The sequence below is a fragment of the Sinocyclocheilus grahami genome, unplaced genomic scaffold (genome assembly GCF_001515645.1).
Source record: "Sinocyclocheilus grahami isolate Dianchi unplaced genomic scaffold, SAMN03320097.WGS_v1.1 scaffold1027.1, whole genome shotgun sequence".
In the NCBI taxonomy this organism is placed as follows: Eukaryota; Metazoa; Chordata; class Actinopteri; order Cypriniformes; family Cyprinidae; genus Sinocyclocheilus; species Sinocyclocheilus grahami.
In genome coordinates this window covers 261,050-287,373 of record NW_015506206.1, presented here as the reverse complement: position 1 = coordinate 287,373, position 26,324 = coordinate 261,050, and the positions used below count along the sequence as shown (strand labels likewise).

At 37.9% G+C, this 26,324-nt stretch overlaps 2 protein-coding genes across 2 annotated transcripts; both read right to left on the bottom strand.

Annotated features, from left to right (window-relative positions):
- Positions 1 to 11: 11 nt before the first annotated feature.
- LOC107565801 (probable E3 ubiquitin-protein ligase TRIM8) lies at positions 12 to 10,771 on the bottom strand. Its single transcript, XM_016251082.1, has 6 exons — positions 8,924 to 10,771; positions 3,833 to 3,928; positions 3,281 to 3,514; positions 1,994 to 2,025; positions 1,756 to 1,871; positions 12 to 1,627 (listed from the first exon to the last, which is right to left on the bottom strand). Exons 1-6 carry the CDS (start codon positions 9,494 to 9,496, stop codon positions 984 to 986), a joined length of 1,695 nt encoding a protein of 564 aa, XP_016106568.1. The 5' UTR covers positions 9,497 to 10,771; the 3' UTR covers positions 12 to 983.
- Positions 10,772 to 12,779: 2,008 nt separating this feature from the next.
- LOC107565800 (transmembrane protein 180-like) lies at positions 12,780 to 26,083 on the bottom strand. Its single transcript, XM_016251081.1, has 9 exons — positions 25,945 to 26,083; positions 19,960 to 20,214; positions 19,294 to 19,373; positions 18,761 to 19,210; positions 16,937 to 17,057; positions 16,728 to 16,824; positions 15,781 to 15,952; positions 14,875 to 15,068; positions 12,780 to 14,218 (listed from the first exon to the last, which is right to left on the bottom strand). Exons 2-9 carry the CDS (start codon positions 20,122 to 20,124, stop codon positions 13,983 to 13,985), a joined length of 1,515 nt encoding a protein of 504 aa, XP_016106567.1. The 5' UTR covers positions 20,125 to 20,214; positions 25,945 to 26,083; the 3' UTR covers positions 12,780 to 13,982.
- Between the last annotated feature and the right edge of the window lie 241 nt (positions 26,084 to 26,324).

The window sequence follows — 26,324 nt, the reverse complement described above, 5'->3', positions numbered from 1 at the left end:
AAATGCAGAGGCATCAAGTCCACCATGACCCTCTGAACACAGGCCATTTCGTCTTCGGCTGACACGTTTGCGCTGAAGCCGCCATTGAGTCAGATATAATGAGAGGCCATGGGTAAACGAAAGAATGCGAAACCAATGCATCCTGCATTTAACATACAGGATGTAAAGGGGAGCGTCTCTGTGGCTTTGAAGGGCGTGAGAGAGACACAGCGCCGTCTGGATGGGGTCCAGATTGAAGGTTGTGAGTGGAGGCGCGTTCTCGGTTACTTTGGAAGCCTAAGGAGAGGACTGCGAACCAAGGTGAAGGGCATTTCCATTAAAAAGCTGCATTCAGTAGGGAAGGTCAAGCGAACAATGGCGGCGATGACAATGCTGTGCTGTTCCAGTTTCCGGGTTGGTTTAAAACGGTTCAAATTAACATGTGTTTGTGCTATTTGTGACGAATCAAAAGACCACAGACTCCAGTTTAAACCAAATGAAAGCTGGTGTTCTAACAAATGACAACCATGTGAAGTTAATAAAACGTCGTGGGCTACAATTCTCTCAACAGTAAATCGCCTTAAGTCTCATTAAGAGCTAACTTAATGGTTTTACTGCTGACTTCCATCGTTTCGCCTGATGAGTCAACGGTAATTGCAAAATTTAGGTCTTACAAAGAAAGTGCAACATTATTGGTGATTTGACAAACGACAGTGTCCTTCGTCATTTCTGCATCTCTTGCAAACATTGAGTGTTATTTTTAGAAGAGCAACTTGCGTTCATGGTACATAATCACAACACCATTAATGCCTAAATAATGTGCAAAGCTATGCTTGACTTTGTGATATTTACTTTCTTTTTCACTGCTCTCGGTCTTCAGCAATTGATTCTAAATGATTGATAAGGTCTGCGAATAAAAATGCCCCACATGCATCTCTTTAAGACATCTCTCAGCGGAAAAGGACGCCCCATCTGGTGACTGGCAGCAGTCACTGGAGCAGGGGTTAACTGGTGACGTAATGCTTGGTGGAAGACTGGCCGTAGAGGCTGTAGAAGTCAGTGTGCCTGTGCGACTGAGTGGCGTCGATCCAGTCGCGCATGGACAGGCTCTGGAGAGACTGGGACATGGCTGGGGCCGAGGGCAGAGGGGCGTGGGAGTACTCCTGCGAGCTCACCGGCCAGGGGAAAGAGCTGGAGCGAGGATAGGGTGGATGTCCGCGGTGGTTGGACACAGAGGGCACCCCTGAGCAGTAACAGTTATCGACTGTGCACATCAGGATCTTCCGCGCTCCGTACTGGGGCAGCTGGGAGGAGCTGCCGTTTGGGTAATGGGAGTGCGGGAACACCGAGGCAGAGTGCGGTAAGGGTTGAGAGCCGGAGGCTGAGCTGCTGCTTCCTACATGTTGGGTGGAGCCACACGGCCCTAGAGCTTGCTGGGAGGACTGACCTTCGCCTGGGGCAGAGCCCTGAGTGAGACTCAGGCACGGCTGCTTGGCAGCCGCAGGGCCTGATGAGGAGGAAGAGTCCATGAAGCTAGTGCCAGCTCGGCCGCTGCCGCTGCCTTCGGGGAACGCCACTGAGTGTCTGCGCTTCTCGCACAGGTACGCTGGAATACTCTGGAAAAAGTTTGCGGGAGCACTGAACGGAGCTGGAAATGAGAAGATGATAAAATAATTACAGAAATGGTTAATTATTTTTAAAAAAGAGCAGTTGGATATAACTTCAGAAGGTTTTATATAATTAATACTTGAACATATGTATTTTTTTCATGCATACCTTCCAGCATCTTGCAGAGGTTCTTCTCTCTTTTAGAGATTTCAGACAGAAAGAGTTTGGAGTTGAGGCTGCCCACTTTGTACGATGACAATGTGCTGCCCACATACGACTGAGACCTAGAGTCCAAAAAATGAACCATGCGAGTTAATGTTTATACTTAACACAATGACAGGGCAGGAATGATGACTAATGAACCTTATGATAATGATTCATGTATGAAAACTCTGCAGTGACTCACCTGTCCATTAGTATTTTCACAGATTTTGTGTTCTAAAAAGAAAAAAAAAGATGTTATATATCATTTCAATAACAGGGTTCCTGCGCATAAAATACATCTAATTAAAAAAAAGATAAAGATAAAACAACAACAATAAAAACAGAGTAACTATGTAAATGTAAAAGAATAAGCCTGCACTGTATTTTCGCACAGGAATTTTCTTCCCATTGTTTCCTATACCCATTCTCACTGCCTCTATTTATAAAAGGTAAAAATTTAAAATGCTATTATAATAGTAAATTTTACTAGACAAGATGCAAATAATGTATTATATTATTCTAATTATACTTATAATATGTCATTAAAATATACTAACATGTTCTTATATTGCATTAGATTATATTATAATTAGAGTGCCTATAGTATCGGTCATTATTTGTGGGATAAAATACTATATATGGAAATTGTCTGTGTATCAGCATGAGAAATAAGCTTTATAGTGGTAATGAAAAATGGCAAATATAGATACATACAGTATGCAGGCACCGCCCAACAGTGTTGTGTGTGGGTTTTTGCAAAACAAAGTTGTTGTGTGGGTTTTGGCACTTCAAATAAAGCAAAACAATTCCAGAACTGATTTTTTTTTTTTTGCAAGTCAACTGAATGCAAGAAGCTAAAATAAGACTGCAATGAACAAGCAATTCAAGGACAAGATGATAATAAACGCATGTGGAACATGCATGCCTGCAGCAGACTGACAGCTTCATTAGAATAACAAAGGAGTTTCTTTGGGGAAAAAAAGCTACATTTATAGCATCTCTTTGTTTATAGTATCTCTCTCTCCCCTATAGAATTAGTAATTATGCTAACCGGTATTTGTTCCCCCCTTACTAAACATTTCATGAACATGAATATTTCTAAAATCACATAGTTTAGCTCAGTACTAACAAATAGCTGAATCTGACTTGATATCCATAAATCTAAACAACAAACCCCAACCTAAAAAATTATATTCATACTTAATATATCCTGGATTCCAGAGAGGTGAACGGTGTATCCAGCACATGAAAAATGGATGCCTAATATACATGGGGCCAAAAATAACCATTTTCTGGCATCTTTGTGTACTATTACACTGTTATAGTTCGCAATAAATCTGAGTTCACTCATAACAGCCTGGCAGAAAAATACTTTTCATCATCCTCACCATGACAAAAGGCAAAGGGACTTTAAAACACAGCTAAATGTCACCATTTATAACAAACACAGGCTGTGTAGTATTGACAACAGCAATAAAAGTCAGGTCACCTTCATAAAACCGATGTCCTCTGCCTTATCGAAAACCATCTGGATGGAGCTGAGCAGTTTCTTGGCCTCTTGCTGTTTCTGGTGAAGCTGCAGGGCCTGCGCAGAGTTCTCCTGGCAGAACTTGGAATGGGCCTTATCCAGGACCTCCAGGGTCTTTCCAAGATCCTCCTCCAAGAGCTGCTGCATTTTCTGATACTGCAGCTGCACCTCCTCCTTCAGGTGCTGCACTTTGTCCTGAGGATCAGCACAAAACCATAACTTATTATGCAAGTCTTAACAATGGGGGCTAAGCAGAGACTGCATCTGATATGGATGATTGGGAAGAGCCACTGAGGAACTGGATTTGTTATGGTACAAGAACTAGGCATAACCTTTATCTCAAACCTGAACGAATGTACTAATGTGGTCATTAATCACAGTAATAGGAAGAGTGTCTTGTATTAAACAGCTAAGTGTTTAGTTCCAAAGCTTGCAAAGCAAAGGATGCAGTTGTTCTGCTAATAATAATGTGATTTAGCTTGTCAGTGTCCAATATGAACATTTCACACTTACTTCCATGAGACATTTGTCAGATTCTAATTTGTAGAGCTGCTCTTCTATGTCCTGAACCCGGTCCTCGATTCGATCCTGCTGTTTGATCAGCATTTGCTGAAATACAAAAAGATATGATTAGGGCAATACTGTTTTGATTTGACTACATTTGAATATCTGGCCATGTTCGGATGATCTGAATCAGCTGATAACTGTAATCCATTATAAATATATAAACAATTACATAAAAAACAAACAAACATACAAACAGTGAAATAATTATAAACCACCTTCCACCACAATCAACCATTTTGCAACAAACTGCTCCTAGTTTTAAAAGAATATTGTCAGTGAAGACCATGCTTGAGATGAAATAAGAATTGTATGGAAAAAAGCAAGGTAAATCCCACATATGATCAGAATATTTTTGTATGTCCTTTCCAATCTGCAATGCAATTTGTATGCAATTATGCAAAATGTGTAAACATTATTTGAATATTTTGGACACGTAAAATGCTGGCTATGAAATTACCCAAGCCAATTTCATTTCTCACTTTAAAAATGTCATTTCCACCACTGCCATTTCCAGAATATTATGAAATTACATGACCTGAGGTGGAGTGGAAATGGCAATTTGGTGAAAATGTTCATGGCTTTCAGGACAAAGGAATTTCCTCTGTATGCATGGCACTGTATAATAACAAATTAGTGCATGAAATGTGCGTTTCATGAGAACTGAATGCTAAGAAGAATGATATTTATTTGCATACTTCAAAACAACAAAAACAGTTTCAAACAGCAATATTTACCAAGTGGTAAAGCAAATTAATCTTTCAGAGTTTTCAGTCACTTACACACACAAAAAAAAACCTTACAAAATCTTATGCCATTCTAAAAGTTTAATCAGAGTCACTATTAAAAGCATGTCTTAATATCATACTGAAAAAGCAAGGAAGAATCACAAAACTACTGTAATGACATGTTTCTAAGGAAACTTGATGGGTATTTAATAAATCACAATATTCACAATGTTGCTTAATTATATATCATCAGTAAAAAGAATAAATCTACAATATTTCAAAGATCAAAGAACCAAAGATCATATATAAACTATAAGCAGCTATAAAGAGAAGATTCATAAAAGAATCAGTGTTCTACATGTCGAATGCTGTAATATAAATTCCGTTTGAATGATAAACTAAGAATTCTGGATACCAGAAAATCAATTTAAGTCTTATTTTATTGCTAAGACAATGACATAACAATTGAACAATCTAGTATTCTGGTTGACTAGCATATTTTAAAAACTACATAAAGAATATGAGAATGCAGCACTGAGACAAAAAAAAGATACAAAGTCAGTTCTGTTGTGACGGCACAAATGTAACTTTGCTAACTTCCTGTTCCTTTCTTTTCAATGAATGCAACTGTCAAGGCCCCGCGGAAAAGGACTGGTGGCTGAAGAGGAATTTCAATTATTTTCCTTTCATATTCAATGGCAAACAAAGGGGAAAAAACACAATCAACAAACGACTTGCGACGTCTGACAGAAGTTCAGTGGTACCTAAGGAACAAACCAAATTAGTTTTAATTAAACAAATGCCTCGTGCGAGAGGCAGTCACCAAAAAGAAGGTGGGGGTGCTGTCATGGCAACAAAGCTCTTTTTTCATATCTGTATATTCAGAGGGGAATATGAGGGAGGAAAAAGGAGGAGGAGAAGGAAAGACAGCATAGAGGAGAGCAACGAGAAAGAAGGAAGGCTCATTTCACACCGTCTTTCCCCATTTTGTCTTTGTCTTTTGTCCTTGTCAAGGCCCCGCGGAGAAGGTCTGGTGGCTGAAGAGGAATTCCAATTATTTTCCTTTCATATTCAATGGCAAACAAAGGGGAAAAAACACAATCAACAAACGACTTGCGACGCCTGACAAAGTTCAGTGGTACCTTAGGAACAAACCAAATTAGTTTTAATTAAACAAATGCCTCGTGCGAGAGTCAGTCACCAAAAAGAAGGTGGGGGTGCTGTCATGGCAACAAAGCTCTTTTTTCATATCTGTATATTCAGAGGGGAATATGAGGGAGGAAAAAGGAGGAGGAGAAGGAAAGACAGCATAGAGGAGAGTAACGAGAAAGAAGGAAGGCTCATTTCACACCGTCTTTCCCCATTTTGTCTTTGTCTGCGTCCAAGGCAGAAACAAATCGTGTTGACCCTGTGAGTGTGTATTTTGGAGCAAAGCTCCATAATGAATGCAAGCTAAGGCTAGCTCACAGATAAAACTGCTTCCTGTAGAAAGAGGACAAACCTAAACCACATCAAGTCACTTTATGCTCAAAAGCATAAAAAAACAGGGCTTGCGCTGCCAAAGTTGACAGAGGGCACGTCTAATTCAGTAGCATGACGTCAAATTTTAATAACCTCACATGCGGGATGAAAGATTTAACAAAACAGGTATTCTCGTACAAGCAAAAGAAGTCAACTTTGGTATTTTTCTTCACACTCGAGAGTAATGCTGTTATATAATTCTGATTCATCTCAGCAAAAAGTCTACAAAGAGTAAAAAAAAAAAGGAGGAGGAGAAGGAAAGACAGCATAGAGGAGAGCAACGAGAAAGAAGGAAGGCTCATTTCACACCGTCTTTCCCCATTTTGTCTTTGTCTTTTGTCCTTGTCACCAAGGCAGAAACAAATCGTGTTGACCCTGTGAGTGTGTATTTTGGAGCAAAGCTCCATAATGAATGCAAGCTAAGGCTAGCTCACAGATAAAACTGCTTCCTGTAGAAAGAGGACAAACCTAAACCACATCAAGTCACTTTATGCTCAAAAGCATAAAAAAACAGGGCTTGCGCTGCCAAAGTTGACAGAGGGCACGTCTAATTCAGTAGCATGACGTCAAATTTTAATAACCTCACATGCGGGATGAAAGATTGAACAAAACAGGTATTCTCGTACAAGCAAAAGAAGTCAACTTTGGTATTTTTCTTCACACTCGAGAGTAATGCTGTTATATAATTCTGATTCATCTCAGCAAAGAGTCTACAAAGAGTAAAAAACAAAATGGGAATCAATGTCAGTCTTCAGAATGTAGCAGTACAGGACAAACACAAGACCCAGAGAGGGATGCGCTGCAAACTAATGATCTTCAATCACACCGTCTGACAGATGCTTTTAACAGCTGACTGTACCCTCTGTGCCAAATGAACTACATCAATCACTGCCGATGATATGCGCAGCCAAACCGTTTCCTTTCAACAGATTTTGTTTGTTGAGCGTATGACAAATTGGATCCACAATCACATGGTACTGGGTAAACGGACTTGTTTTCGTGTATCTCGCTTGTGCATCAACCGATTTTCTTGTGGCGTAAATCCATTACCAAGATTTGGATCCAAGGAATTGGATTTGGCAGTGAATCAGACTCATACAGACTACACTAACCTCTCAACATTACCAAAAATGACACATATTTACAGTATAATGGGCAATATTCATTTTAGCACAGCAGGAGATCTATCTTGCATACATTTTTACAGCAGCAGTACATAATTTAAAGCCATATGGAGCCATATTCTCCCTATTAAGTCACTTACTGTGGTAATTTAAAGGGATAGTTCACCAAAAATAGAAATCTGGTGAAAACCTGCATCCTGACACAGTGAAAGTCAGTTGGGTCCAGTTTTGTTTTGGACCCCACTGACTTTTATTGTAGAGGCAAAAAGTTTCTTCAAAATATATTATTTTTTTGTTCTGCAGAAGACATGACACGATGAGGGTGAATAATTCATGACAAAAATTTTAATTTTGGGTGAACTATCTCTTTAATCTGTGGTGAAATACTGTGAATTTGGCGAAGTGCTTCACAATAGCCAAAAATATGTGCTTGGTTTCTGAAAACACATCTACTCCTTTACAGATTAAATTAGTGTTTATCTACATCTACAATCAGGAACAGAAGAAAGGTCAAGAAGCAGAAAACCGCATTGGAGACAGAGAATGTCTTTGAAGCTCTAGGATCTAAGACCATGGCCTAATTGTAGTGACTGATGAGCTCGGGCTGCCGGCAGAAGCCTAGAGGGTGGAACCTAATACCTCATGGCAGCGGTGCTGGCTTGCCATCCAGGATGGACCTCTCTCAAGGGGGAATGGGGGTAGGGTGCTCAAAATCACTGTCATTTCAAACCAGCGTCTCTTCCGCCAAGGTCAGAGTGAACAAGGCAATAGCAACCTTGCCCTGAGCTACAGCCCCAGACAGGGCCATTTTGCCTTGTAGCAGATGAACGTGGAAGGACAAAGGGTGTCCATCAAAGATGGTAAACTTAACATTCACAAACAAGGACTACCTGTGAAAAAGAGCTCTGGAAATCCCGAAACATCCCAAACGGGCATGGTTTCAGTTTCAAATAGCTTGGGCTACGACACAACAAGGGTTCATATATAATCAACATGAATGGAAATTATCCTGACAGCATGCACATGAATCAAATCGGAGGTGCACTGCTTTACTTCTTACACACATAAAGCTATTGCAAATGGAAAAAAGCTTCATATGTAACACATCCAGCACTAACTAAAGATATCTGTTTTGAGATATTTGATGCAAATATAATATCGGAGCCGTTTCCATTCTGCCTATTAATTTTATTTGGTTTTAGGTTTATGAAAACTAGGTTATAAAAACATCTAGAGCCTTGTGCAATGGTGATTATTTAAAACAAGAAAATCCAGGTTGTTTTGTTGCAGCAAGCCTGGAAAATGCAAGAGGTTGTTAAGGGTGAATTAAATCCAAATCTGGCCTTTTCCCTCATCTGTGCCACAGAAAATAAGACTCATCATTAAATTCTCCAGTCGCAGTCCTCCCCTCCCCAAAACGCTTCGCAAGGATGCACCTGTGCTGGGAAGATAAGCCCAAAGGAGAGCTTCGGTATTGTTTGCAGCTCTACCCAATTGTTTATCATTCAAATGGAAGAAAAAAAAGGGGGGAAGGGGACAGAATAGTTAGCAACTACATCGATAAACCTCCTCGTCATCTCCGCCAAATCCAGAAGTGAACCATGACCTTTAGCTGGAGGTAAAACAACAGAATGTAGAACATAAGACAAGAAGTTGAGGCCACTTACTCTGATATCATTACGTCTGACTTCTATATCGCACACCGCGTGGCCGTGGTTGGTAGCACATCTGGAGAAGCAGCAGTACTGGCAGACAGCCACATGCTCGGTTTCACAATGATATAGTCTGTACTCATCGTGCTGTGGACAGCTCCAGGCCCGCACGTCCTCGGCGTCCACCAGTAAGTGTCCAGCGTTGGAAGAGGGCTGTTGGAGATGGGTCTGTACGTGGGAATGGCAGCAGGGTGCATTGCACCTGAGGCAAACCTTCTGGGCTTGAAGCGGAGGGCCGCGTCGGCACAGAATACAGTGCAAAACCGCTGGCATCTTCTCAACGTTTAACGCGTTAAACTTCTCCACAATGTTGGACAGTTTGTGGTTCTTCTCCAGAGCTGGTTTTTGGCTGTAGGCATGGTTGCATTCGGGACAGCGAACCATTCCTGTATCTTTAGACCAGGCCTCGTTGATACACATGCGGCAGAAGTTGTGTTTGCAAGGGAGCTGAACCGGCTCCGAGAACACGTTCAAACAAATGGGGCATATGAGCTCTTCTTCCAGACAGTTCTTCCAGTTCTCAGCCATGTTTAATGCTCACAAGTCAAGGTAAAAACTGCATAAAATAGGGTTTTCTCCGTCGATACCTGAAATGGGTGGTGTGGGAACCACAAGGACCTTGTTTTATCCCACAAACCTCAACTTTGTGCCAATGAGAGTGTGAATACTCTAGGAAAGTATACTTTGAGCACACTTTAGCTCAAGGCAACATCATACACCACCCACTTCTTCAACGGTTCGTGTCAACTGTAGGCGTCGGCGAAAATGTTGTTGCCACAGCACTAAAGTGGATTTTTCTGTCTTGTGACTTTAAATGCCAACACACTAGTTCATATTCTACTTGTATCGCCAATTGCTGCGCCCACTAGTTATGTACGACGACTATGAATAATCCAGTCTGCTGAAGAAAAGCCTGACAGCTCCTCTTTACTAGGTAAAGACACGTTGATATGCCGTATTTCGAGAACAGCTTTGAGTGAGAGACTAATAAAAGCTGTTGAAAGTAAATTATTATTCTCACGACAAGGCTTTTGTTGTTTTTGTCCGCTGCTATTTTGACATAGCATCACACTGACATGGATTTTATTCCCAAAGAGGATTATAATGGTTCTGCTAGATTTCCATACAGACTTGCGTTACACTTTACATTCAAATATTCATATCGCACATCCCCGTGGCGTTATATATCTGAATTTCATAGAAAACAACGATCTTAACTAGACCAGTCGGTCAATTCTTACACACATGTGTAGACTACGCGCATCCCTCATTATAACAAAGGAACATAGAGAGAACCTACACTGGTATGTAACCAAGTCTAGAGAAAACTGGACTGCCGAGTGCCTTCACTTTGATCTCTTCAGGCGAGGAAAAACATGAAGTCTTATTCCGATTACTTACACCTCCAAAAATGAACAGACAGCCCTTCAGATTTGAAAGCGAAACGGAGTGGTTCTCGCTATTGGAGTCTGTCATCTGCCATCTTGCGTCCTTCTTTAAAAATGAAAAAGAAAACGTCTCTGTTTGGCCCCCATCAAGCCTCTCTCGCTTTAGTGCTTAAAAGAAATCAAAAGTGGATTACAGGCGTGCGCTTCTTCGCTGCTTCCGAGTCCTATCGTTGCCGATTCCTGAGAGCGTGCATCCATGGGTCGATCCTCAAAACGGGCCGATCTCACCATGGTATTATTTACGCTTTTTCCCTCTTCTCTCGTCCAGGCTTTGGTGAGGGTTGGAATGCAGGGACAGAAAAGAGAGTTTCAATACACACAGAGCTTCACACTCGCTCCTCCCCTCCCAACGACCGCTCCGCCAATCACGTGACTCATCACCGCTTTGACATTCCAAAAGGAGGGGCTTCGAGCAACGAGGCGGGGCTTTGCTTAAAAGGGCATCCACATCTCGAAGATGGACCCCTTTTCACATTTCCGGGTTTCTCAGCAGCGGAAGTCGTCATAGTTGGGTAAACTTGAAGAGCAGTGATTGGGAGAGCATCACAAATATATTTTTTGCGTTCCCATTTGCTCAAACAGCAAAAGAAAAACTCCACGATAGTGCTTTCGTGACTTTCGATAAAAGGAAAGAAATTGAGAGAGACTGATAACGGCAGTCAGAAGAGAGAACGATGTCAAATTTACCGTCCCTTCCATAGACGCCGCATTAGAAACACCCTGGCATTAGCGTTAACTGTTTTTTTTTTTAATGATGCAAAAGTGATATAATTCAAAGAATAGTGTTATAAATGTACATACATTGAAAAAAAAATACAAATATGAAAAACGTTAAACGCGTCATCACAGTCTTGTGAAAAGGGTCCATTAGTGGGGATTTTGAATCATCCCAGTGACTCGAATCCTTTGAATCGTTCACTAAAATGAATTGACTCGTGACTCGTATATTGATAATTTTAGAATAATTATTTATATAAAATTTTTGTTTTTATTAACGCACAGTATATAAATTAGCTTTTCTATTTATTTTTCAACTTTATTTTAAGTTTTGTTTAATTTTTAGTCATTTTGTTTTGTGCTTTTGTCATTTTTATTTTATTTATTATTATATATTTTTTTTTTACAATTTAGACTTAATTTTTTATTTTAGTTTTAATTTTGCTGTTAGTAGTGATCCTTTCTGCAAGTTACGCAGCCAGCTGTGAGTGTCATTTTGTGCAGATCATTATGAGCAGATCATTCACAAGTTTCATTATTTTTTATTAACATTTGCGTGTCTACCAATCTATTGGTTCATGTTATAGCAGGAAAAACAAGAAAGCCGGCACAGGCTTCAGTGAGTAAAAATTATGATTCAGTGATTGGAAGTGAACGAGAATGATTCGTTCGAAACATTTGTTCAAATACAATGATTTGTTCATGAACAAAACATTACTGAATCTGTTCTGAGTGATGTGAAAATAGTTTTATAGATACACAAATATGGACCCACTTTTATTAATGAGACATATTTATCATAAAAGCGTGTTATTTGGCGAATTTAAATTTGTGGCTGGCTGGTTTCATTTTGACTTTGATTATCACAGAAAGATCAAACATTTCAAACCATACACAGCTCTACTTTCCCATTACAAGGCTGCAAGGGCTGGCTTCATTGAATAGCTAACATTAGTTGTTGTTGCCCTTTTAAGAGGAGCTTCTTCATCACAAAAACATAATCAGTTCAGGGAATGGGTGAGATGGGGGGGTTACGGGGATTTCTTACTGGAGCTGTAATGACATGAAGTTGTTCAATTCGCTGACATAATCCAGTCCTTACCACATAGGACACTACTCAAATATCCGACAGGTGACGTAGAAAGTACAGGGAAAAAGTCACATTCAGAATCTCTAATAAGTGTTTTTGAGTTGTAAATGTTATTACACATGATTAGCAATCCCAATTTGTTATATCTCACAATCTTAGACAAAAGGACAGAAAGCTGAAAGCTCTTGAGGCTTTTTGTTCTGTATGCTGTGTCCTCATGGGAACCAATTATACAAAGTAATTTGAAACCTGCACCTAGCTAGTCATGTGGTGCCTCATTTTGTTGGATCATTCAGATATTTATATGCTACACCAGGTGTATACTTATTTACTGTACACGTACTGAGTAAAACCTATGATGACCAGCATGCACTTAATTATTTATTTTCTGTTGTATTGCACATCGGTGTTGGATGAATGAATTGAATCTTGGTTTGTAGGCCTATACAAATTATTATATTTTTTTAGTTTAAAATGGGTTAATGCTGAACCAGTAACTACAAATGTGTCTCAAAGCATTCATTTAGCAAAGACAAGAACATCACATTACTATTACAAAACATTTATTTGCAAGTAAAATTATTCGAACAATGGGCAAAAGCACTAAAATAACTCGTACATCCTAAGCCACAGCTCAGACTCTGACACATTTGTGTAAAAGCTTGAACATTTTCTAAGATAACTAAAATGTTTCCTACAATAAATAACCATGAAATATGAATAAAATATCAGATGCTCATTGTGCCCCAACCAGTAGTTGACAACCAGTAAAAAACTAACCATTTAAAGCCTAAAATATTAAGACGTTTCTTCTTAATTAATTTTTTTGCAATGATTATACAGGAAATGCAATTTCACGAATGTGTCAAAAATTGTATTTTTACTAAAAGTTAAGAATATAAATTTGGCAATACAAATTTTAATTTGGAAAACTCTTGTACAAAACTATTTCTATAACTTTGAGAAGTCAATTTGTATTTTAACGTCAGACAGACCAAGGAATTAATTACCATCTTGACAACTCTGCCTCTAAAACACAAAAATAAAGTCAAATTGGACATTTGGTACAAAAATAAGTTTGTTATACATGCTAGTACAACACACAGTCTGCATTTACGTTCATGTGAACTGTAATATTCATACATTTTCAGTAATAATAATCATCGATAGCATTGAGTAACTGAATGAATTTCAAAAAGTTATATAAAACAGATGTTACTGGCCACAAAACAACTTCAACATTTGGCCGAATTACAAAGACAATGTATAAGTCCTGACAGTATAAAAGAAAACACCACTGATATGCATGCAATTCCATATCATGTATCCCTGCAATGCTGTTGAACTTACAGTAAACATGCCCTTTCTCAGAACACAGTGTATTTTTTCACATAAAGTTAAAACACACAGGCAAGGGAGATGTGATTGGATTTGGCTTGATTATAAACCCATATAACTATACACTGAAACGTCAGAACAGGAGGTTTGGGGGCAGTACTGTTCAATATGGTCCCAAACCACTAGATTGGTTGAACTGTCCATTCATTTTTGGTCACATACTCAATATAAATACCTAACATTTAGCAAACATAGCAAATTAAGGCAGGTTTCAATAATATGGGACCATACATTCTGTCTTAAGTGTCTCTTGCAGTATTTGGCGTCACCATTCTCCATTCAGGGTCTGTTGGCAGCACGCCTGGTCTTGGGGAATGTCCATGACTCATCTTTCTTTCCTCTTCCCATGCATATAAGAACATTAGATAGCCTTGACATCAATGAGGTGGCTATGTTGGGCACCTTGCCTTAGGGTCTTGATGTTTTGTAGTCTTTGCCCATGCAGAGTGAAGCGAGACCACGCCAGCAGCTGCAGAAGGGCACAGGAAATGGGCACAAACACCAGCAGGTAAAAACAACCCTGACGCAGTGGCACAGAGACCGCAGGAGCGGCAATCGGTGCTTCTGCCATTGAGTTTCTCTCAAAGATGTCATATCCTGGAAAATGATAGGGGATGATGAGACACAAATGCACTTTTAGAATCCTGAAACAAATGTTATCATGGTTTCCACAAAAATAAGAAGCAGCGCAGCAGTTTTCAACACTGATAAGAATAAGAAACGTTTCTTGAGCAACAAATCAGCATATTAGAATTATTTTTTTGAAGGATCATGTGACACTGAAGACTGGAGTAATGAGGCTGAAAATTCAGCTTTGCCATCACAGTTATGTAAAATAAATGCCGTTTGGTTTAATATTTTGTGAACGCATTAAATTTCGCATATTTTTACATGCATGCTTTGAAATACATTTTTGTGGCCAATCTAATATTTTTGTATAAAAAAAACTTAACTAAAAATAATTGTATATACTATATATATATATATATATATATATATATACACACACACACACACACACACACATGCATATAAAATCAATTTAAATATATTTATATTGTGATTGTGATATATTGCATCAAATAAGAAATACAATGCAGAATGTATTAGACAGATTCTTCATTGTTGGCTCCTGAAACATGAAACATTTGCTTCATTTTCCCTCATTTGTAAGTCACTTTAGATAAAAGCATCTGCTAAATAATTAAATGTGAATGTTACATGTAATGCATATTTATTCACTGCACACACACCTGTGTAGAGACACAGCAGCCAGGTACCAATAAGAGGGGCAAAGGTCTGGCCAGGCTTGGTTACCAAGGCAACCATCCCAAAGAGCAGGGCAGAAGCTGCTTGTTGTCGGCGGTTCAACACAAAGTCCTCATCCACTAAGTCTGTGATCACCAGGTTCAGAAGTTTACAAGTGCCCTCAGTGAAGACGCGATTACTGTGGAGAGATTCGAACAATGCAACAAAATAAAGACAATGCTGAGGAAAGATTGTCTAAATCTGTTCTCAGTCTAACAAGCATCCTTTTATTAATCAATTAGTGTCAACATAAATGAAAATATGATGTGTTTTTTTGTCAAAGTTATAGACTAGCACATAAAGAAATGCACATAATCACAATAATTAAGCAATTTTACTTTAACTGTAAATAGCTAATAATTTTTAAATGGTGCTTGTTTAAATGAATAAATATTGATATTTTTAAGAGTTTGTATCATTTTGCACAATATCACCACCTAAATGATTTGTTATTTCTACAAAACCTAAGTCATTTTACTAAAATTAGTTTAAAATGGTCTAAAATGAATGAATATGACATGACAAAATATTTAGTACATATAAGGACATGTAAGGATTTTCTTCAATAAAAAAAGATTTTTCACGATCCAACATTCAAGATTATTTATTCTCCCTGTTCTGCAATGTCATATAGTTCACAGTAACAATACAGGGAGGACACGTGTGTTTTCTGTCTGTTAGCATGGATAAAAGTTCTTTGGTTTAAGTCTTGAACCAACATGGATTTGCTAGCAAACTAAAGCACACCTGCTCCTTTTAAACATTCATAACGTTTTGAATTTCATATCACATAAGAGGCAGAACACCTGTAGTTTGAAAGCAGAAGGGCTCGTGGAACGTTCATTTCTCACCTAGCAATAAAGATGCAGAGCAGGTAGACGTGGTCTGCCCCGGCTAAGAGCATGACCACACTGAGGCCCAACTTCAGGAGGAAGAGCCCGCGGACAACCTGATAGACACCCAGTTTTCGGCACAGCGTCAAAAAGTAGAGATTGTTCAGATGAGGTGCAATGTAAGAAATGCCTGTCACAGGAAAATAGAATAAGAAAAATAAATAAATCACAGTTTTCATATGTGACCCCGGACCACAAAAAGTCGCTGGGGTATATTTGTAGCAATAGCCAAAAATACATTGAACAGGTCAAAATTATCGATTTTTCTTTTATGCCAAAAGTCATTAGGATATTAAGTAAAGATTGTGTTCCATGGAGATATTTTGTACATTTATAAATATATCAAAATTTGTAAATAAATCAAAACTTAATTTTTGAATAGTAATATGCATTGCTAAGGACTTCATTTGGACAACTTTAAGGGTGATTTTCTCAATATTTTGATTTTTTTGCACCCTCAGATTCCAGATTTTCAAACAGTTGTATCTCTACAAATATTGTCCTATCCTAACAAACCATACATCAATGGAAAGCTTATTTATTCAGCTCAATTAAAAAAAATGTACCCTTATGACTGGTTTTGTAGTCCAGGGTTACATATATTATTGATAATAATAAACAATGTTTCTTGAGCCCCAAGAATCATGTGACACTACAAACTGGAGTAACGGCTGCTGAAAATTAATTTTTGCCATCACAGGAATAAATTACATTTAACAATATATTAAAATACAAAACAGTTGTTTGAAATTGTAATAGCATTCATAATATTACTGTTTTATTGTATTTTTGATCAAATAAATGCAGCCTTGGTGAGCATAAGAGACTTCTTTCAAAATGATTATATTACATAGCCGGCATTGTTGATGTGCTGTGTTCATGTGAATGATTTCTTTTTGTCTTACCCAGCAGGAAGGATCCGGTTGAGGCAGAGATATGGTCTGACAGGAGGTGCTCCAAAAACAGAGGAAAGAAATTGCTGTTGAAATGGCAGTGGAATACCTGCAGATGGTGGGGTAAAAGGGAAAAAACACATATAATTGGTTCTCTAACTGGATGATAACAGAAAACACCACTTTAGCTTTGTCATTTGTGCATGTTTTCTCATATTTACCTGTACAAGGTTCATAGAAGCAAACCACATAAAGTTCTTGTGGCGTGACAGCTGCTTTAGATATTCCCCAAGAGTGACTGGCTTCTCAGGTGAGGTAAAAGGAGCCTGACCGACACTCAGTCTATGAGGACGACAAGGAGGATGAATAATCCAATGGGAGGCAACAAAAGAGAAAAAAAACTTGTTTGTGACCCTGGACCACAAAACCTTATGCCTTATGTAGCACGGGTATATTTGTAGCAATAGCCAAAAATACATTGTATGGGTCATTGCAGATTTTTCTTTTATGCCAAAATAATTACGATATCAAGTAAAGATCATGTTCCATGAAGATATTTAGTAAATTTCTTGCCGTAAATATATTAAAACTTAATTTTCGATTAGTAATATGCATAGCTAAGGACTTCATCTGGAAAGCTTTAAAGGGGATTTTCTCAATATTTAGATTTTTTTGCACCCTCAGATTCCAGATTTTTAAATAGTTGTATCTCAGCCAAATATTATCCTATCCTAACAAACCATACATCAATGGAAAGCTTATTTATTTCAATTTCGAAAAACTGACCCTTATGACTGGTTTTGTGGTCTAGGGTCACATCAAGTGAAGTGAAGTAAGTAAAGTCACTGTAACACAAATGGCTTATTTCTTTAAAATGAAGTTTGTTTCAATTTTAGCATTTCAAAAGTTAGTAAGCTTGTAGTCCAGCAATTCTAGAAAATTGCAAACAGCAAAATATATGTATAACTGAATTAGAGAATTGAAAAAATGTAAAACAAAGATTACAACAGATTTAGAGGATTCACAGCTTGAGCAATACTGTATGGGTGGAGCAAATAATACAGAACACAGCTTTCACATTTATTTTTTCTAAAGTTTTCAGCTGAAACTGTTATAATAATTTAATGAAATTAAATGAAATCTGATTATTTGTATGTGTGTGTGTGTGTGTATATATATATATATATGTGACCCTGGGCTGGACCACAAAAGCAGTCTTAAGTCGCTGGGGTATATTTGTAGCAATAGCCAAAAATATATTGAACGGTCAAAATTATTGATTTTTCTTTTATGCCAAAAATCATTAGGATATTAAGATCATGTTCCATGAAGATATTTTGTAAATTTCTTACCATAAATATATCAAAACTTAATTTTTGATTAGTAATGTGCATTGCTAAGAACTTCATTTGGACAACTTTAAAGGCGATTTTCTCAGTATTTAGATTTTTTTGCACCCTTAGATTACAGATTTTCAAATAGTTGTATCTCAGCCAAATATTGTCCTATCCTAACAAACCATACATCAAAGCTTATTTATTCAGCTTTCAGATGATGTATAAATTTAAATTTCAAAAATTTACCCTTTTGACTGGTTTTGTGGTCCAGGGTCACATATATAGTCATATGATGCATTATGTAAAGATGGTATAGGCTGTAATAAACTAATTTTATGGTTCTTTTTTGTCCAAATAATCATGTAATTTTCTTTGTACAGAAAACTGAAGCTTGAATATTCTGTCTAATAACTCTTTTTATGTTTCATAGTAGAAAAGAATATAAGTTGGAAAAATATGTGGTTAAGTAAATGATGGCAAAATGATACTTTTTGGGTGAAATATTCCTTTGAGAAGCTGTGCTGGTAACACAAACACTGAATGTTCACATCCAGCGCTATCAACATTCCTCCCATGAGTGAGGCAGTTAACCCCAGGTTGCTCCATGGGGACCGGCTCTGCAATTAGTGTGGTGTAAATGGCTCCAGATGAAAAGCAACTGCTAAACGACAAGTAACATTTAGCACTGCAAAATAATAACGCTCTTACTCAGTGAGTGCTTGGCTCTCGTTCTTGCGTAGCTGGACTTCGTTCTGAAAGCGGTGCTGCAGGAGACGTGAAACCACAAAAAAGCCCAGCATTGAGAGAGTGGCTAGAGTCACGCAGAAGATTCTGAAGGAGTAGAAGTTTTCCTTGTTCCAGAAGGAGTAAGAGAGGAAGACGGACAGCGAGCCGATTGCACTGAACAAGGAACTGTGGAAGTTGAGGCGCGTGCGGTCATGTGCAGACACGGCCAGGTCGGCCAGGAGGGCGTTGTGGTTGAGGTCGACCACCGTGAGGAAGCCATCGTAAAGGCACAGGCAGATGAGAAACTGCAGTCCAGGCCAGGTCCAGGCAACCCAGAAGGACAGGAACGAGAGGGCAAAGAGAGGCCCGCTGCGGGAGAGTGCCTGCAGACGCTTCAGGACCACCTCAGGCGACGTGATCTGGGACCCAGACCTGAACAGTCAAACAAAGATTTTAATGAGACATGTGCCTACCGAAATATGGATTTCCAATTTGAAGAGAGTGAATAATCTTACTGAGGAGAGCTCAGGAATGAGCGGTCACTCAGCCAGCCAAAAAGAGGGTCGTTCAGGCTATTCCATATTAGAAACACAGTCTATGAAAAAGAAACAATATAACAAAAAGAAAAGCAAATGCTAAAAACATCTGCATTTTAGTCAAATATAATGAGTAAGCATTTCAAATAATCATTGTATACATTGAACAATTCCAACATTTGGGGTCTGTTATTTTTTTATATTCTGATATTCTCACCAAGGCTGAATTTATTTGATCAAGAATAGAGTAAAATATAAATATTTTGAAAAATTATTACAATTTGAAATAACTGCTTTCTATTTTTATATATTTTAAAATGTACTTTATTCCTGTGATGGCAAAGCTGAATTTTCAGCATTATTACCCCAGTCTTCAGTGTTACATGATCCTTCAGAAATTATTCTAAAATGCTGATTTGGTGTTCAAGTAACATTTCTTATTATTATCCATGTTAAAAGCAATTGTTAAAATTTAACAATTTTGCTGAATAAAAGTCTTATTTCTTTTTTTTTTTTAAATCTTAGTGACCCCAAACGTTGGAATGGCAAACATAAAAATTTTTAAAAAAAAATACATACATACATACATTTTTTTTTTAAATTTAAGAATCTTAGGTAATTGAAGATACCATTAAATAAACCTACCTCTCCCACCCAAAACGACAACTTGTCAATCTTGTAAACAGACACAAAGGTCTCCACATAATACAGTAAGAAGACATTGTGGAGAATGGAGACGAACAGAGCCAGGGAGCCATAAAGCACAGCCGTTGAGACGCCCTGGCAGAGGCCCCATACCCTCCTTCCCATCCTTTGCTACTTCTTTCTGCTCTTCCTGCCCAAGCAGCACTCTACACGTCCCACAGGCCGGGCCGGGTGGGCTCATCTCTCTATCCACCCCTGCAAACAGACAGACACCAACACAAACCAACCAGTTCAAAACCATGCAGTCTATTATTCTGTAAAATGTGAGTCGGGATAATGTCTGTCGGCTGTTTTAGACTGGAAATTACCATTACTTGAATTAGATTCAGTGAGCGTAACTGGACAATAGCCAAGCCAATGAGAAAACTGAGCATCTGTATTAGATTATCAAGCAGCTTTTGCTTTGTTTTAATGATTCAGCACTTTGCTCGATATGAATCTGGAAAAACAAGCTAAAGCCAGACAAGACGGAAACCTTCTGAGCTAAAATAATAATAATGTCGGGGAAAGTTAGGGGGAAAACATCACCAAAGATGCTTAATCTAAACTGTAAAAAACTAAATTGTAAAAAACTTTTACAAGGTTAGTCAAGCAAATTATGTTTTTTTGGTATGAAATTCTAAAACATATTTAATTTGTTTCAAAACAAGTATATTCTCAAATCAAAAATGAATCAGAAAATACCACTATAAAAAATAGGCTCTCTCTCTTCTTTTTCCATGGAGAGTGTTATTGGGAATTTGGGAAGGAGGCAGCCCATTTTCCATATTCATAATAACAAAAACAGCCTGGACTTCTTTATAGAGTGTCATGTGAGCATTTCTTCAGTACTTTCCGGTCACACCTCCATATTGTGCCTGTAAAACCATTTCTAGCAGAAAAATCCCCATAAATCCCACTGAGAAGTGTAATTGCACATGAACTTTAGATTTGAAAGAGCTGGATGATCTCATCCCAGCTTCAACGATGACAAGAGCAAACATTGTTATTCAGTCCAGAGATTTCTCTGGGGTCTGATGAGAGATGTAACCTGAGCAGCTTTAGTGTAGGCTGAGGCCTGCGATTCCTATCAAATATTGAACTCTTTCCAATAGTAGGGTGGAGCAGACAGTGAATCCTTTATTGCTTTAACGTTGGACATCCGTGACAACCTTTCGCAAACATCACCAACCTCAACCTGGCACACATGGCAGAGCAAAAAGCAAATTACAATGCTTTCTGGCTGGCACACCTGATGTTCACATGCTTTGCAAGCTCACACAAGTCCTGGGATTCTTTGAAAATACCCCCCTCTTATAGTTAAAACAACTTTAAAATAACCTTGCCCCCCAGCTCTTTGAGAGAACAATGAATTACAGTTCTGCACAGTTTAAGTACACTAAACATATGAGTGAACTTGTTACTCCAGGCCTGATTTCCATCTGATCCAAGCAGTGAAGCAAAACACACTTCACTGGATCGCGTTGCATGCAGTGATTCTCATCTCGTCTCATCTCATTTCTAAAGGACAGGTGGCTGCTTCCCAGCCGATACGATTCAGAAATCTTTGATCCAACAAGAGATCAAGTGCCACGGAGCAAAAGACCAATGTTTTGGCAGCGCTGTGTTACAGTGACAGGTTGTCCACCTCTGTCTGTTCTTCAGAGAAACAGGATGTGTGGGAACTATTCTCACATAGATGGAAGAGTCATTTATTTGACCGAAACATCAAACATTCACAACAGGGCTCGCAAAATTTCAAAATCCCTGGTAGCCCTTCGGGCAGGTACTCTTCAGACTTATCCAACAAGAGATCAAGTGCCACGGAGCAAAAGACCAATGTTTTGGCAGCGCTGTGTTACAGTGACAGGTTGTCCACCTCTGTCTGTTCTTCAGAGCAACAGGATGTGTGGGAACTATTCTCACATAGATGGAAGAGTCATTTATTTGACCGAAACATCAAACATTCACACCAGGGCTCGCAAAATTTCAAAATTCCTGGTAGCCCTTCGGGCAGGTACTCTTCAGACTTTGGTAGCCCGAAAATGTATTTAACTAGCCAAAAAAAAAACAAATTTTTCCTTTAAATATAGAAAATCAGATAGGAGTTTAAATGTCAATCAAAAATATTTTCAATACACAAATATCAACATTTTGGAATTTTATTTCACATTTTACAGGGTATCTGCAGAATTTAAAAAAACACATTTAAGGCGGTTTATGACCCATTTTAAGAGCTGCACAAGCAAAATGAACACAGTATGAGTGGTGTTGGACAATGTCTATGGTAACATACAGTATTGAGCCATAAAATTACATGATTTACAGTCAGATACAGGTTTTCACAAAAACAAAAATCATATACAACTGCATTTCAGCCTTTAGACCATTTTTATGAAAAGGGATAAATCAAGCATATAAATGATTATGTCAATTTAAAACGTATAAATATTACTGTCTTAATTGTTTAGATTTTTAGAAGGCACCTTTTAGAAACTCTATGTGTTTGCTGCGTAAAAACTTGAGTTGATATTTGCATTGATCTGACCATAAACAGCAAGATAGGCTTATTGGAAATGCAAATTCATTCTCTGCCAGAGGTGGCGCTTTAGGAGCGCTGAAATATTGCGGTATCACCGGTAACGGCTCTGTACACAAAGCAGCTCCCCGCTCATAAACGCTGCTTTATCAGGAATTATAGGTCAAATTAAATTAAAATGCCAACGACATGTTACTGAGGACAGTCGGTTCCCTTCAGATACATTCAAATAAAGACATCCGTGCCGCGTTTTGACTTGAAACGTGCAGGGCTCATATTTATGAATATTTAAGAAGATATTTTGAAGAACCAAACAGTTGTTGGTCCCCACTGACTTTCTTAGTAGGGAAAGAAACACTATGGAAGTCAATGGGGACCAACAACTGTTTGGTTACCAGCATTCTTCAAAATATCTTCTTTTGTATTCAACATAAGAAAGAAACTCATACAGGTTTGGAACGACATGAGGGTGAGTAAATTATGACAAAATTTTCATTTTTGGGTGACCTATCCCTTTAAGATAGCCTGTCGGGCAGAGTGTTGGTACATTTTGGTAGCCCGACTGGAAAACACAATAGCCCCGGGACGTCGGCCTAGTGATTTTGCGAGCCCTGCACACCTTTTTTCCTTTAAATATAGAAAATCAGATAGGAGTTTAAATGTCAATCAAAAATATTTTCAATACACAAATATCAACATTTTGGAATTTTATTTCACATTTTACAGGGTATCTGCAGAATTTAAAAAAACACATTTAAGGCGGTTTATGACCCATTTTAAGAGCTGCACAAGCAAAATGAACACAGTATGAGTGGTGTTGGACAATGTCTATGGTAACATACAGTATTGAGCCATAAAATTACATGATTTACAGTCAGATACAGGTTTTCACAAAAACAAAAATCATATACAACTGCATTTCAGCCTTTAGACCATTTTTATGAAAAGGGATAAATCAAGCATATAAATGATTATGTCAATTTAAAACGTATAAATATTACTGTCTTAATTGTTTAGATTTTTAGAAGGCACTTTTAGAAACTCTATGTGTTTGCTGCGTAAAAACTTGAGTTGATATTTGCATTGATCTGACCATAAACAGCAAGATAGGCTTATTGGAAATGCAAATTCCTTCTCTGCCAGAGGTGGCGCTTTAGGAGCGCTGAAATATTGCGGTATCACCGGTAACGGCTCTGTACACAAAGCAGCTCCCTAAAACGTATAAATATTACTGTCTTAATTGTTTAGATTTTTAGAAGGCACCTTTTAGAAACTCTATGTGTTTGCTGCGTAAAAACTTGAGTTGATATTTGCATTGATCTGACCATAAACAGCAAGATAGGCTTATTGGAAATGCAAATTCATTCTCTGCCAGAGGTGGCGCTTTAGGAGCGCTGAAATATTGCGGTATCACCGGTAACGGCTCTGTACACAAAGCAGCTCCCCGCTCATAAACGCTGCTTTATCAGGAATTATAGGTCAAATGAAATTAAAATGCCAACGACATGTTACTGAGGACAGTCGGTTCCCTTCAGATACATTCAAATAAAGACATCCGTGCCGCGTTTTGACTTGAAACGTGCAGGGCTCATATTTATGAATATTTAAGAAGATATTTTGAAGAACCAAACAGTTGTTGGTCCCCACTGACTTTCTTAGTAGGGAAAGAAACACTATGGAAGTCAATGGGGACCAACAACTGTTTGGTTACCAGCATTCTTCAAAATATCTTCTTTTGTATTCAACATAAGAAAGAAACTCATACAGGTTTGGAACGACATGAGGGTGAGTAAATTATGACAAAATTTTCATTTTTGGGTGACCTATCCCTTTAAGATAGCCTGTCGGGCAGAGTGTTGGTACATTTTGGTAGCCCGACTGGAAAACACAATAGCCCCGGGACGTCGGCCTAGTGATTTTGCGAGCCCTGCACACCTTTTTTACACAAATGCTTTAACACCTATACCATAAAACCAATAGCTAAATAGTTTTCATATATATATATATGAAATAAAATGTAATATTTCCATATATTCAAAAATTCATGTCACATATTATTTGTCATACCCTATAATTGAGTAGAATGGAGCCTTTTTTTAATGTCATCAGAACATTGACACTATTTAATGTATATTTATTAATTCAAGGGCACAACAATTCATTTAGAGTCATACAATTTCTTAATTACTTAATATTGCCATATATTAAAAAAATACATGCCACACATATTATTTGTCATAATAATAATAATTGCTATAATTGAGTAGAATGATGCCTCTTCTAATTTCGTTGGAACAGTGACACTTTATGTATATTTATTCATTCAAGGGCACAATAATTCATTTAAAATTACATAAATAATTCCACAATTATTTAATATGGCCATATATAAAAAAATACAAGTCACCTATTTGTATTATTTGTCATAATCTATAATTGAGTAGAACAAGGCCTTTTTTTTATTTCTTTGGAACACTGACACTTTTTGTATATTTATTAATTCAAGGGCACAATAATTAATTTAAAATTCCATAAATAACACCACCACTATTTTATAATTCCATATCTAAAAAAATACAGGTCACATTTTTATTATTTGTTATAACCTATAATTAAGTAGAACTAAGCCTTTCCTTGTTAAATAATATCTATTTTAAGTTGTTCACCAAAATGTGTGTTTTATTATTTTACATTAACGATAATTATAACATTAATCTATCATATATGCATGCAACTCATATCGCACGTACTCCATCTTCTCCTAATAAACAATTACCCCTGAAGCACTATTAAAAGAGCCATTGATCACACTATCAGACTCCTGACACCTGTAAGTACATATTTAATATATACATAACTATATTACCGATTCAAAACACTTGAAACACAGAGCTGTTTAAAAAGGGAAACTGAAAACGTTGGAATGGTTGCTTCAACTCGACGATTATGCTGGGATATTTCATTAAATATTCCTGCACATAATTGTTTAAAAACACATTCCATAACCGAATGTTTCCGCCTCGAATGATACGTTGTTACATTTTCACTACGATAATGATACAATATTTACTAGCAGAGCTGTGCTAGCCGCTGACATTAGCGACTTTACTCATAGCAACTCATCATAGTGTTTGAATTTGACCAGACAATCACATTATAGCTGAAGGAAAATCACTCATATTTGATCAAACTATGAATTCGAGCCGCGACGTGACACTTTAAACCTAAAATAACCTTTTAAACTACTAATCCTGCTCTAAATTAAGCTCGCTAGCAGGCTATCCGCTTTCATATCAAGCAATGCGACGTGCTCCAAGTCACAGCCCATAGACGAACCCACTCAAGCAGCTGATCAGAAAACATACGAACAGTCGATTCTGAGAATATTTAGGCTGTTAGACACTTACCATGTGAAGCTGATATCAAAGCTGCAATCACCTGATGATCAAGACAGGCGCTGTAAGCGTTTCTAGGTTTCACAGTTGTATGGAAACATGTCATGTGTAGGACGAGGAAGTCTTCAGTCTTCAGTCTTCAGTCCACTCCAGCTGCCAACTGTACACATACAGACAGGCACACACTTATTTAGTAACCTGAGAATATTGATACTACGTTGTTGTGGCCATTTAAATGGCACATCATTTTGACTAGCAGTAAAGTCTGTGCATGAATGCACTATTCCAAAGCTCTACACAAGCTGATAATGGGCACGTTTTCTTATTGTATGCACATGATGTGAGCAACTAAATCTAATTTTGGTTACACTTTATTTTAAGGTGTCCTTGTT